The 13,374-nt window shown below is 44.7% G+C and overlaps 1 protein-coding gene across 14 annotated transcripts in view; it reads right to left on the bottom strand.

Moving 5' to 3' along the window:
- ELAVL2 (ELAV like RNA binding protein 2) overlaps positions 1 to 13,374 on the bottom strand; it is a 505,938-nt gene that overhangs the window by 324,329 nt on the left and 168,235 nt on the right. For 8 of the 14 annotated variants that reach the window (XM_063914124.1, XM_063914111.1, XM_063914113.1 and 5 more), the window contains exons 2-3: positions 6,478 to 6,568; positions 2,629 to 2,869 (exon numbers count right to left, since the gene is read on the bottom strand). In XM_063914124.1, the coding sequence (XP_063770194.1) occupies positions 2,629 to 2,869; positions 6,478 to 6,549 (313 nt within the window). In that variant the 5' untranslated portion in view covers positions 6,550 to 6,568. The remainder of the gene's footprint in view (positions 1 to 2,628; positions 2,870 to 6,477; positions 6,569 to 13,374) is intronic. The other 6 variants (XM_063914112.1, XM_063914119.1, XM_063914117.1 and 3 more) reach the window with 3 other exon arrangements.

Raw genomic sequence — 13,374 nt, forward strand, 5'->3', positions numbered from 1 at the left:
ACTGCGCGCTGAAATTCTTAAGACGGGCCCCCACCGTGCCTGAGTCCGCTTGTAAAGCCCCAGCGTCATGCTGAGGACTTGGCAGAGGCGGGAGAGGGCTTCTGTTCCTGGGAACTGGCTGTTTGCTGCAGCCTTTTCCCTCTCCCTCTGCCACGGGGCAGAAAAGAGGAGCCCTTTGCCCGCTTGCCCTTATGGGGCCGAAAGGACTGCGCCTGATAATATGGCATCTTCTTATGTTGAGAGGCTACCTGGGGTAAAAATGTGGATTTCCCAGCAGTTGCCGTGGCTACCAGGTCTGATAGACCTACCCCAAATAACTCCTCCCCTTTATAAGGCAATACTTCCATATGCCTTTTGGAATCCGCATCACCTGACCACTGCCGCATCCATAACCCTCTTCTGGCAGAAATGGACAGCGCACTTACTCTTGATGCCAGTCGGCAGATATCCCTCTGTGCATCACGCATATATAGAAATGCATCTTTTAAATGCTCTATAGTCAGTAATATACTGTCCCTGTCTAGGGTATCAATATTGTCCGTCAGGGAATCCGACCAAGCCACCCCAGCACTGCACATCCAGGCGGAGGCGATTGCTGGTCGCAGTATAACTCCCGTATGAGTGTATATACATTTTAGGATATTCTCCTGCTTTCTGTCAGCAGGTTCCTTAAGGGCGGCCGTATCTGGAGACGGCAGTGCCACCTGTTTAGACAAACGTGTGAGCGCTTTATCCACCCTAGGGGGTGTTTCCCAACGTGCCCTATCCTCTGGCGGGAAAGGGTATGATGCCAATAACCTTTTAGGAATTATCAGTTTTTTATCGGGGAAAACCCACGCTTCATCACACACTTCATTTAATTCCTCAGAAGCAGGAAAAACTACAGGCAGTTTTTTCTCACCAAACATAATACCCTTTTTAGTGGTACTTGTATTATCAGAAATATGTAAAACATTTTTCATTGCCTCAATCATGTAACGTGTGGCCCTACTGGAAGTCACATTCGTCTCTTCATCGACGACACTGGAGTCAGTATCCGTGTCGGCGTCTGTGTCTGCCATCTGTGGTAACGGGCGTTTTAGAGCCCCTGATGGTCTTTGAGACGCCTGGACAGGCACAAGCTGAGTAGCCGGCTGCCTCATGTCATCAACCGTCTTTTGTAAAGAGCTGACACTGTCACGTAATTCCTTCCATAAGCCCATCCACTCAGGTGTCGACTCCCTAGGGGGCGACATCTCTATTACAGGCAATTGCTCCGCCTCCACATCATTTTCCTCCTCAAACATGTCGACACAATCGTACCGACACAGCACACACACAGGGAATGCTCTGATAGAGGACAGGACCCCACTAGCCCTTTGGGGAGACAGAGGGAGAGAGTATGCCAGCACACACCAGAGCGCTATATATAAACAGGGATAACCTTATAGAAGTGTTTTTCCCCTTATAGCTGCTGTTATGTTATGTTATGTTATGTTAATACTGCGCCTAATTAGTGCCCCCCTCTCTTGTTTTACCCTTTTCTGTAGTGCAGGACTGCAGGGGAGAGTCAGGGAGACGTCCTTCCAGCGGAGCTGAGGGAAAATGGCGCCCGTGTGCTGAGGAGATAGGCTCCGCCCCCTTCTCGGCGGGCTTTTCTCCCGCTTTTTGCTATATTCTGGCAGGGGTTAAAATACATCCATATAACCCTGGGGGTTATATGTGATGTATTTTCGCCAGCCAAGGTGTTTTTATTGCTGCTCAGGGCGCCCCCCCCAGCGCCCTGCACCCTGTGACCGGAGTGTGAAGTGTGCCTGAGGAGCAATGGCGCACAGCTGCAGTGCTGTGCGCTACCTTGGTGAAGACTGGATGTCTTCTGCCGCCGATTTTCCGGACCTCTTCTTGCTTCTGGCTCTGTAAGGGGGCTGGCGGCGCGGCTCTGGGACCGGACTCCGAGGCTGGGCCTGTGTTCGGTCCCTCTGGAGCTAATGGTGTCCAGTAGCCAAGAAGCCCAAGCTGGCTGCAAGCAGGCAGGTTCGCTTCTTCTCCCCTTAGTCCCTCGATGCAGTGAGCCTGTTGCCAGCAGGTCTCACTGAAAATAAAAAACCTAAAACTAAACTTTTTCTAAGAAACTCAGGAGAGCCTCCTAGAATGCACCCTTCTCGGCCGGGCACAAAAATCTAACTGAGGCTTGGAGGAGGGTCATAGGGGGAGGAGCCAGTGCACACCAGGTAGTCCTAAAGCTTTACTTTTGTGCCCAGTCTCCTGCGGAGCCGCTATTCCCCATGGTCCTTACGGAGTTCCCAGCATCCACTAGGACGTCAGAGAAATAATGTGAAAAGTTGGTGCTTTTAGGCACCCAAACAGCATTTTCCTTGTTGCGCCTAGTACTTTAGATGAGATTAACCACTTTATGTGGCTAAACACTGCATTTGGGAGCATCAAGTTTGAGAAGTTATGGGTGTCAAAAACAACTGAGACGCTTCGTCGCACGCCCATTACTTAGCGATAAGCAAAAAACAATTCAATTGCCCCAACTGTGTTTTTATTGTGTTATGCCTGTTAAATGACTGGATTCAATTTGTAAAATACCATTTTTGTTTTTTTTCACCAGAAAGGTTTCAAATGCAATTTAAAATTGTTGCATACCAGTGATCTTGTCCCGCACTAGCTTACAGGACTCTATTTCTCCAATGCTCCCAAACAAGCTCTTCAATTCCTCCTGTGTCATGTTCTGGGGAAGGTAGTTTACTATTAAATTGGTCTTGCTGTCCTCTGTATTGCTGGAGTCCACTGGTGATGAGCAGTTGTTTATAGTGTTTGGACAATTGCCTGTGTTATTGCATGTGGGACCATTGGACAGCTGTGTTTCCATGGCAGCAATTACCTGCTAACAAAACAGAAGACGGGAAAGAGGAAGGGAAGAAAAAAGATAAAAAATCAACTACTTTATAATGACAAAACCTAAAACATGGTTAAATGTGCATTGCTACTTCCCCACTGGTGGCTTTTACGTATGCAAAAACGCTTAAACAGTTTACCCATACTTTCCCCTAATGTTTATACAGGTTGAGTATCCCTTATCCAAAATGCTTGGGACCAGAAGTATTTTGGATATCCGATTATTCCGTATTTTGGAATAATTGCATACCATAATGAGACATCATGGTGATGGGACACAAGTCTAAGCACAGAACTCATTTATGTTTCATATACACCTTATAAACACAGCCTGAAGGTCATTTAATACAGTATTTTTAATAACTGTGTATTAAACAAAATTTGTGTACATTGAGCCATCAGAAAACAAAAGGTTTCACCATCTCGGTCTCATGCAAAAAAAAAAAAAAAACTCTATTTCGGAATATTTGGGTATGGGATACTCAACCTGTAATTAAAAGTCAGCAGTAGCACTTAAATGCTTTTAGTGTACAATTGCCTAGCCAGTAAAAAAAAAAAAAAAAAAATACTGAATAGTAATTAGTTTGAAATTCATTTGAAATACTCAAGTGCCCATAGTTCTAGAAAGGATTACTTTATGGGGGGGGGGGGGATTCAATTGATGTCGGAAACTGCAGTCTTGTCCTAAAGACGGCAGTTTCCCACTTTCAGGTCGGCATGGGTTCCGACCTATTCAATGCTGCCTCCTTTTACTGACAAGTCAGGAATTCAGACTTGTTGAAAAGCACGTGGATCAGCGGCTTAAGCAGCCGATCCACGTGTTTTGTCGGAAACGCAGCCAAATCAGACTGGTTTTAGCCCCGTTTCAGACAATGTCATTCCAACTTTAATAAAAGTCTGATTGGCTGGCATTGTCGTGAACGGCCAAATCCTGTTTGATTTGGCCGCTCATTAAAATACTCAGGTGTTAGATCCTTTCCGTCGGAAAGGATCAGACATCTATTGAATACACCCCTATGTTGTCAATACATAACACATCTGCACAGCATACAGCGATACAAAACCACTGTTTTTAAAATTACTTAACACAACTAAAGGAAGCATTTACAGAAAAAAACTACTGCCTGATTAAATATTGTGATCTCTACTAGCTTCCAGTATTTACAGCAATAAACCTACTGTATTTTACAGTGCACCAACAAGAAATATTTTATAGGTGCGCACCGTGAAATAATCACTTTACTATAGTATCATACGCTTCCAATCATGCCAAAGTTAGGCAAAACTGGTCAATAACTGGAAAATGCTGCAAATGTTAGAGAATCCAATGATTATTTCAGGCTACATAGAAAGTTTTCTTTTAAGACCATGGGTACCTGAAGTTTTGATTAAAAATAATAGCAACTGAGGACTACTGCTGATTTTAATAAACAGAATGTCTAAAAACAAGCAACATCTAACAGATTGTAAACTGTAAAGATTTAGATTCAAAGTACGTACAGTAATAAAGAAAATAAATCAAAACACTACAACAGTAAAACAAGTAAGTACAACAGCCTACAACAGTAAAAATCCTAATATTACATATTATTCACCTGTCTCCCCAGACCAACATCCTGAAAACCGTTGAGCATACTAGGGGATAGGAGTTGAAGTCCACTGGTGTAGATTACAATATAAAATCACTTCATTTTATTTTTCTGTATGCCTCTTAAAACAAAAAGGGCACAACTCAATTCGAAGATCGTGTAATAGCGCTGGGAATTAGCTCCCGAGGCTATTCAATACTGCGCAGTGTTAAGGGCAGAATCAGCATTGCGTCGGCACTTATCGGATTTCTGCTCCCGTTGTCGGGTGCTGTACTGAATAGCCCGGGAGGTAATACCTGCTGCTATTCAATTATCAAATTGAATCGTGCCCAAAGGGGCCAATTCAATTCTGGCACGCGCCACCCGCTGGCCGTCTCTGAGCTATTCAATTGTTTCACCGATAGACACCCATTAGCCGTGGCAATCACATTTGTTTCTCGCAACCTCAGGAGGTGCAAGCACCCAAACTACAGACTATGGACGCCCATGTAAGTGCTTTAGATGGGTTTAGCCGCTTTGCTCAGCTAAACCAGGAGTTGCCATGTGCCTTAACTGGTAATAGACATCTGTTTGGCGCAACAACTGAATACAGCCAATAGATGTCCATTGTTAAGGAGGTGCAGAGAACAATTGAATCGGCACCAAAAGGTCAAGAATCAATATATATTGTTAATAATTAATCCCACCTACATGAAACAAGTCCAAGCAGAACATTCAAACCCAATATTCCGAAAACTAGAAATACTTTGACCACAGATTTGAGGGGGGAGGGGGGGGGAACCATGCAAAAAATTATGTTTAAACTACATTGCTCAGTTAAGACCATTTTTTCTCAATTTCACTGCATATTCCACGTAGGGAATTTTGTTTATTACATTTATTTTTAGGTAACTAACAAGACCAATTAGTCAAACTATAATTCAGGTTTAAAAAACTGCTTTGTTTGAGAATTTCCATTGATGCAGGTGGGTAATACAATATCAGAAATACTTTTTGACTTTAATTACTGGCAACTACTGCTTTGCTGGCAAAACAATTGCTAAGTGGAAATGAATGCTACCATCTCATATACTTGATATGTTTTGCATGGAAGGGAACTATATCCTACAAAAAAAACTGCCCAATAATGTATCATTGTCAGGTGGTACAAAGTATATCTTAAGCGAACAGTCAAGTGAATTCAAGTGAACAGCTGCACCAGTCCGGGTGTTCTGAAATAATAGCATTGCTCAGCCATAGGACCATCTGCTCTGTATAAGATTATATTAATGTTGAAGTTTAACATAGTAATGAATATTCCTTTTACAGGATCAACAAAACTGTTCACACAGTATGGCCATATGCATCTTTATTGCATTTGTAGATCTACTTTATAGCACTGTACAAAAGGCACACACTCTGTTTAGGAGAGATGCATTTATTTTACCATAAATAGAAAAAGAAAATTGAGACAAATGGTCTTTGAGACCATACCAAATCATAATAAACCTCAGTAAAAAGGGAACAGGAACTTCTGCATATTCTGAAATTGGGAGAGGCTGTGCCCAACAATACAACTATGAGAATGTAGTATTCTTACAATATAGGGGCCTAGGTTCTCAACCTGTATGGTTAGTGTACACCAAGGCATATCTCTGATATATTCATAATCTACTGCAGAATTCAATTTTATTGAATACATTAGATATATATTTTTATATATACATATCTATCAGTAAGGTCATTTAGAAAACATTTAAATTAATCATGAGTGGCAATTTGTAAAAAAACTACTTCATAGAAGACAAAAATACTCATTAGGTTGAAGTTTTCGATCCTAAGCATCAATGGTGTGTATTTATTTAAAAAAAAAAAAAAAAAAGAAATGAGAAAATCTATTACCTCCATTGCTGTTTAGTTGTTGGCTGAGTGCTTATTTTATTTGACGTGTAAGTTTATGGTTTGGTATGGCCTCATCACACTAACTAAAATCCTATATTCATATATTTAAAAAAAAAATCCCACAGACCCCAGTCCAAGGCTCTGCTGCCCACGAACCACTTCTAAGCAGAGAAGCCACATCACACAGTCTCACTGCCATGTTAGTTTGGAGTTGCCGTCTGCAATATGGACACAAAAAGTACTGCATGTTAGATTAACAGGGAAACACAAGTATATAATTACAGTCATCCTTTCCTAGGACTTTTTGAATCAAATATTGCAACCTGCTCTTTAAAATGTAATTTCCTATTTTAATCTCATACCCAAATAAACTCAGTTATTTTCTAAACTATTGTGCTTTTTTTTTTTCTTCTACTAGCCTGCCAACTGCAAGCCCCAACACTGTTAAAATTTCCCTTGGGAAAAGAACATCTAAAATGTCACATGCTCTAAGCAAAATAATGAATAGCTACTTCTCGCCCCCCCCCAAAAAAAAAAAAAAACTGTCATTCGGCTTCATACACAATTTCCCAGCACTGACATCCTGACAAGGACCACGAGAATTCCGAATGAGCATAAACCAGGCCACCAGGAACAGGGGGTGGGATTTAGGATTAGGCTGCAGGGTGGGCGCGGTATTTTCTACCCAACGCAGCTGTCAGTGCCTGATGAAGTAACTCCAATTGTTCCAGCACCAGCATTTCTGCTTGCAACCAAATTGAAGAGTGACCGCTTTGGGCACTTTTTGTGCATTGTTTCCAGGACTTTACTCGTAAACCCGACCAGCGTAAAAGTTAAAAAAATTAAATTTAAAAATGGAGTAACCTCCCCCCCATCACCAGACAGGAGACCAGGCAAGGGGAAAAAAAAAAAAAAACACACCATTGAATCACTCCCATAAGTACCATGGGATAACAAGAGCTGTTACACCAGTATTAGTTGTACTTTTATACCATTCATGTCAACAGGGGATATGTGAATCAAGTATATAGGCTATTGAAGTCAACAGAGCTGCATAGAATTTCTAGTTGGCAATAAGACACCCCCCCACCCCTGCCCATTTGACAAAGCATTGCACATTACATTATAGTGAAAAGCCATTGACCCTACACACAGCAGTGGCAACTTAGGGGGATATCCAATTAGCCCCAGTTTTTTTACCGGGGCTAATTGTCCCGCCGGGGGCTATCTAATTAGCCCAGATAAGCCGGCTTATCAGGGATATTGTCTCGCCTGCCTCCGGCAGGCAAAGCAGAATCCCCAGAAACAACCCCCGTTTTCGTCCGAAAACGGGGCTGCTTCACCCGAAAACACACAGGTTTCACTGAACCTGTGTGTTTTTGGGAGAAAGGGTTTGTTTTTTTTGTTTTTTTACACGCGATTTGACAGGATAGCCTGTAAAAAAAAAAAAAAAAAAAGATGAAACATCGGAAAAAAGTCCGATAATCGGCCATTTTTTGGACCCGATGTTTTAACGGGGATAATTGGATATCCCCCTTAGTTTGTAATATCAGGAAATCTGGTGATACTTTTTGGGGGCCTTGGAATACAGAGGTGTTCTAGCCAAAAGGGATAAGGTATACGATCTGAATATGTACATGCAGTATGTCAACACTGACTGTCAACAGGTTTAGGATTGGGCCTACTCCACGTGCTCAACAAGCTTGTTGATATTCCTAAAATAAACATTCTGAATGTCAACAAGTTCTGTAATACCCAAATGGACTGTAAGGCACCATTAATATTTTCTCTACCAAATTACTATACTGTAGACTGATAAAGTAATAAATGTGTAGTTTTGAGCAGTCAGACTTTATGTAGAATGCCTTCAAACACAAAAGGTGTTTCAAGAGACATCAGTTTAACTACTAATCAATTTTTAATCTCTATTGATGTTTGATCAAAGCATTTATACTCCAAGATTTCCCTTACCACTAGGCAGTACAATTTGCTACAAGCACCAGAGTAAACACTTACAGTACTGAGCTTCTACCATTCACTTCAATGCCATTCTTAGGGCATAATTCAAATGTTTTTGCAGGTCCCTGCCTCCACCAGCTATTCAAAATGTTTCTGGCAACAGGCGCAGACCTTCGTTTCGGCTCGCTACCACCGGGGATGGTGAGCTGAAATGCGCAAAAAGTGTCCCGTTTGGGCACCCAAACGGTACTCTCTGCATCCCACCCATTCGTAGTCTGGTTGTGGCACTAAAATGGGCGCAATCAGTTCCAGAACGGGGGGACAAATTAATATCGCCCCGCAATCTCCCATCACTTTAGATGGGAGATCGGGCATGATTAAACAACTGAATTCTCCCCTTAATGTGGCACACATTTGAAACTAGCAATTGAAAAGGATGGATAAGACCCCAAACCATTTTATTTTTCATATTTCTATAGCGCACACACATTCCACAGTGCTTTAGAGAATAATTGTCCGTTCACATGGGTCCCATCCCAGAGGAGCTTACAGTGATCACAGCTGCCTAGATTCCACTTAGTAAATAAGTGGGCCTCACATGACATGCTGTGATCTGGCTGCCAACCAACTACAATGTCTCCCCAACCAATCACCATACCCGCTTGTTGTTACTCCAGCCCTCCCCCCGCTCTGAATCCAGCTCCAGTAGCACCTCTGCATCCCTTCTCCGCCAGCAACCCTATGACTCTCCCAGCTGCAGCAGCCTCATCATGTTGGCGATACCGGGCTCCTCAAGCAGCCTACATTCCATCCGTGACTCCAGCAAGCTCTACGCACTCAGGAAGTCGGGGAGATGGACACTGCACGGGCCAGGAGGGAGCTGGAGCGCTACACCCAGGTGCTGAGGGACATGCTGAGACTGCAAGTCTGGCTGAGATGGCTCTGGTGACCCAGCCAGGAACTCCCAGCAGGAAGAAGGTAACTACCGCACTCAGTAATGCCTCCTCTAACCCCCACCTTGCCCAAGTACTGCTCCAACTGCCATCTACCCTTACCGTCACCCTAACCCTAAAAACCTCCTTGCTCCAGTACTGCCTCTACCCTCACCCCTCCCAACCCCCAGCACTGCCTGACCACAGTACTGCCTCAGTTGCTATCTACCCTAACCCCTCCCTACCTCCCAGCACTGTCAGCCCCTAAATACCTCCTTGCCCCTCCAGTACTGCTACATGATCTACCTGCAAAAGCATGTGATGGGACCCAGAAACAGTGGAGTAGGACACAAATTATTTTAAAGTGAGGGGTCCCTGGGACTCACATTTTGCTCAGCACGAATAATGGATAATCTATATTCCCTACCACATGCATAAACAAGTTTTGTTTAGAGTTAATTAACCTGCCAGTATATTTTTAGATTACTGAAGGAAACCCACACAAGCAGAGGGAGAATAATAAGAGTTATGGTAAAACTTACCTTTGTTCATTTTCTTCAAGGTCCATAGGATCCACAGGGTTACCTTAGGGGTACGCTTGTTGGAGGACCAGGACAGGCACAGAACAGCAAAGCTTTTCAAGCTCTCAGGATGCACTTGACCCCTCTCCCCTCATACCATGCCCACAGCTCCGTTTTATTCAACAAGCTCAAAGAAGGAGCTGGAGAGGAGGGAAGGATGGTACACACAGAACACTCATAATCAGGAGACGAGGATTGGAGAATAGTAACCCATTGAAGCTAGGTGCGTCAGGGTGGGCGCCCTGTGGATCCCATGGACCACAAATAAAAAAAAGTTAACAAAGGTTAAGTTTCACCATACCTTTTTCTTCTTCAGGGTCCAGGGTCTCCACAGGGTTAAACTTGGAGTTGTCCCAAAGCTGTAGCAATTTGGAAGGAACACTCAAGCTGAAATGAGCACATTGAGGCCAAAGGTTGCATCCTGAGAGGAAAACGTATCAAAGGCATAGAACATGGGTCTGCAACCTATGTTCTGCAACCTACGGCTTTCCAGCTGCTGTGGAACTACACATCCCAGCTTGCCCTGCCTCAGTTTGAGCATTCCTTAAAAGCTAAACTGTGGCAGGGCATGCTGGGATGCGTAGTTCCCCAGCAGCTGGAGAGCAGCATGTTGCAGACCCATGGCATATAACCTAAGAAACGTGTCAGCAGAAGATCATGTAGTGGCCTTGCATAGTTTAGCAGACGCACACGAAGGTCCCACTGAGCGAGTACAGTGAACAGAGACCGTAATTGGTACTGGAAGATCAGCCTGCATGTACGCCTGTGAGATAGTTAAGCGGAGCCAGCGAGCCTAAGTTTATGAGCCAGCCACACTTGTGGAATCCATAGAGCACAAACAAGGAATCCATTTCCCTAACGGCGCTAGTATGATTCACGTAGATCTTGAGAGAGTGGACCACAACCAACGAAGCTTCCTCAGGTGAGAGGCCAGGTGTATGGAAGGCTGGTACTACAATATCTATGCTGAGATGGAACTTTGATACCACCTTGGGGAGATATCCCTGCTTAGTCCAGAGGACAGTCCTGTCGTGGTGAAAACACACAACAAAAGGGGGGGGGAGGGGGGGGAGGGGGAGTCTGGAGAGAGTCCCCAAGTTCGAAACACTGTGGTCTGAGGCAAAGGCCAAGAGGAAGAGTCTTCGTGGTCAACAGCATCCCTGGCCCATAGAACCAAGGACTACTCCCAAGGAGCCACTGGAGGAACATAGGGAGGCTAAATCTGGAGTACCCCCTGAAGGAAGGTACATACATCTGGCAAGGGAGCAAGTCTTTTCTGAAACCAGGCAGAGCTTAGACCTGAACCTTAAGAGAAGCAAAGCGGAGTCCCATATCAAGGCCAGCCTGTACTGTAGAAATGCCAGGAGTCCAGAAAACAAACTCCAGAGGATCATAGTGTCAAAGAGCACACCACTGTTAGTAAGAGTACCAGATGCAGTAATATATACAAGTTGATGCCGGTTTCCGAACACCAAGCTTAGTTCGAATAACCAAACTGGAAAAACCTTTATCCCTCATGATGGATGACTCAAGAGCCACGCCGTCAAAGACAAGCAAGCTAGGTCCAGATGTAGACAGGGACCTTGTGACAAGAGATATGGTTGAAAAGGAAGTGGGAAGGGCACATCTATGGAGAGGCACTGGAGATCCGTGAACCAATGGTGTCTCAGCCATGCTGGAGCCACCAGTACGAGCGTGCCGCTTTCCTCTTTGAATTTGTGTAGTTGAAAGACGTCTGGGTGCAGATACCACTCTGAAGTGTGCACATCCTGGCGACTGAGGAAGTCTGCTTCAGGGATGAAGACTGTGGAGGTGGTCAGTGCTCTGCCCAAGTGAGAAACTAGGCTACAGTACTTCTATCATTGTGGAGGCGTTACGAGTGCCTCCCTCCTGATTAATATAAGCCACTGCCGTTGCGTTGTCTGACTACTTGCACAGGCGAGCCATGAAGAAGGTCCAGAGCCATCTGGAGGGCCCTGTAAACTGCCCGAAGATCCAGAATGTTGATCAGAAGTTCCCTCTCTGTTAGTGTCCAAGAGCCCTGAAAAGCGTGACCGCCCATGACAGCGCCCCACCCCCAGAGGCTGGAATCCGTGGGGAGAAGAACCCAGTGTGGAATCCAGAACAGTCTACCTTTGTCCAGGTTGGAAGCTTGTAGCCACCAAGAGAAGGACGTCCAGACATCCGGAGGCAGTACCACTGTCTGCGATTTGATCTGCTTGGGCTATCCATGCCACCTACTGAGCATCAGGTGTCTGAGAGGCCTGGAGTAGAATTGGGCATATTCCACCATGTCGAAGGCAGATACCATAGAGCCCAGGGTCTGCATCATGGAGTGGAATGAGACCGCAACTGTGGGAGGTACACACTATACAATTATCTTGCAGATAATCTGCCAGGTCTAGCTGGTTGGTATGAAAACCTGGTATGGATGAGAGCAAATGACAATCGACCATTTGCTCCCAAACACTAGAAAACTAAGAAAACCTGTCGTTCACAAATTTAACCAATTTGGATGAACGACTTTTTGTCCATTTTGCAGTTTTTGGGAGCAAATGGTCAATTGTCATTTGTTCTCATCCATTACCAAATTTTCATTCCAACCAGCTAAATCTTGGCAGAATATCTGCCAGATAATTGTATAGTGTGTAGCTAGCTTAAGTTGTCGATGCGTAATTGCAGTGCTGTAATCTTGGCCGGAGGAAAGATGATTCATTGCACTTCAGCACACAGCAGACCTCCGAGACGGAGCATCCTCCGAGACGGAATGAGAGAGGACTTGGTCCAGTTGATCAGCCAACCATGACTCTGAAGGAAAGACATAGTCAACCATGAAATGATGGTTGAGGACCTCCAGAAAATGTGCAAAGAGGAGGTGGTGGGCTAGGTAAGGGAGAATCCAGATTCCCTGCTGCCGAAGGTGAGCAGCCATAACCGCCATGAGTTTGGTGAACACCCTGGGGGCTGTGGAAAGGCTGGAGGGTAGGGCTGGAAATGCTGATGTAGGTCAGCACAATGGAGGTATTGCTGATGACCGGGTGTTATAGGAACATGTAGTTAAGCATCCTGTATATCCAGGGAGACCATAAAGTCCCCAGGTCGTATAGCCCAGACAATGGAACGGAGTTTCCATACTTAACCTGGGCACCTTGAGATACTGGTTTAGTAATTTGAGATGGAGTATGGGACAATAAGACCCATTGGGTTTCTGAACTAAAAAAAATAATAAAAAGGAATAATCACACTTTATTGTAGTAAGGATTGAACAACAGTCTTCAGCGCTTTGGCCTTGCTGAGGTCTGCTGGTGGACTGGTAGGAAATATTGCCGGGGAGCACGCTTCAGGAAGGAGAGACAGCATACCATGAGACCCCCCTTCTTGAACCCAGGCATCTGTTGTGATCGGACACCAAGCATAGGCAAACTGAAGAAGTCGTCCTCCCACCCTGGGGTGCCACAGAGTGCCCACACCATCAGGCTGAGGGTTTATCTTCAGGATTGGTAGTTAAGTGCCTAGCCCGTCCAGGCCTGTTTGCGTTTAGAAGCCTTTGTG

The sequence above is a fragment of the Pseudophryne corroboree genome, chromosome 1, assembly GCF_028390025.1.
Source record: "Pseudophryne corroboree isolate aPseCor3 chromosome 1, aPseCor3.hap2, whole genome shotgun sequence".
Lineage (NCBI taxonomy): Eukaryota > Metazoa > Chordata > Amphibia > Anura > Myobatrachidae > Pseudophryne > Pseudophryne corroboree.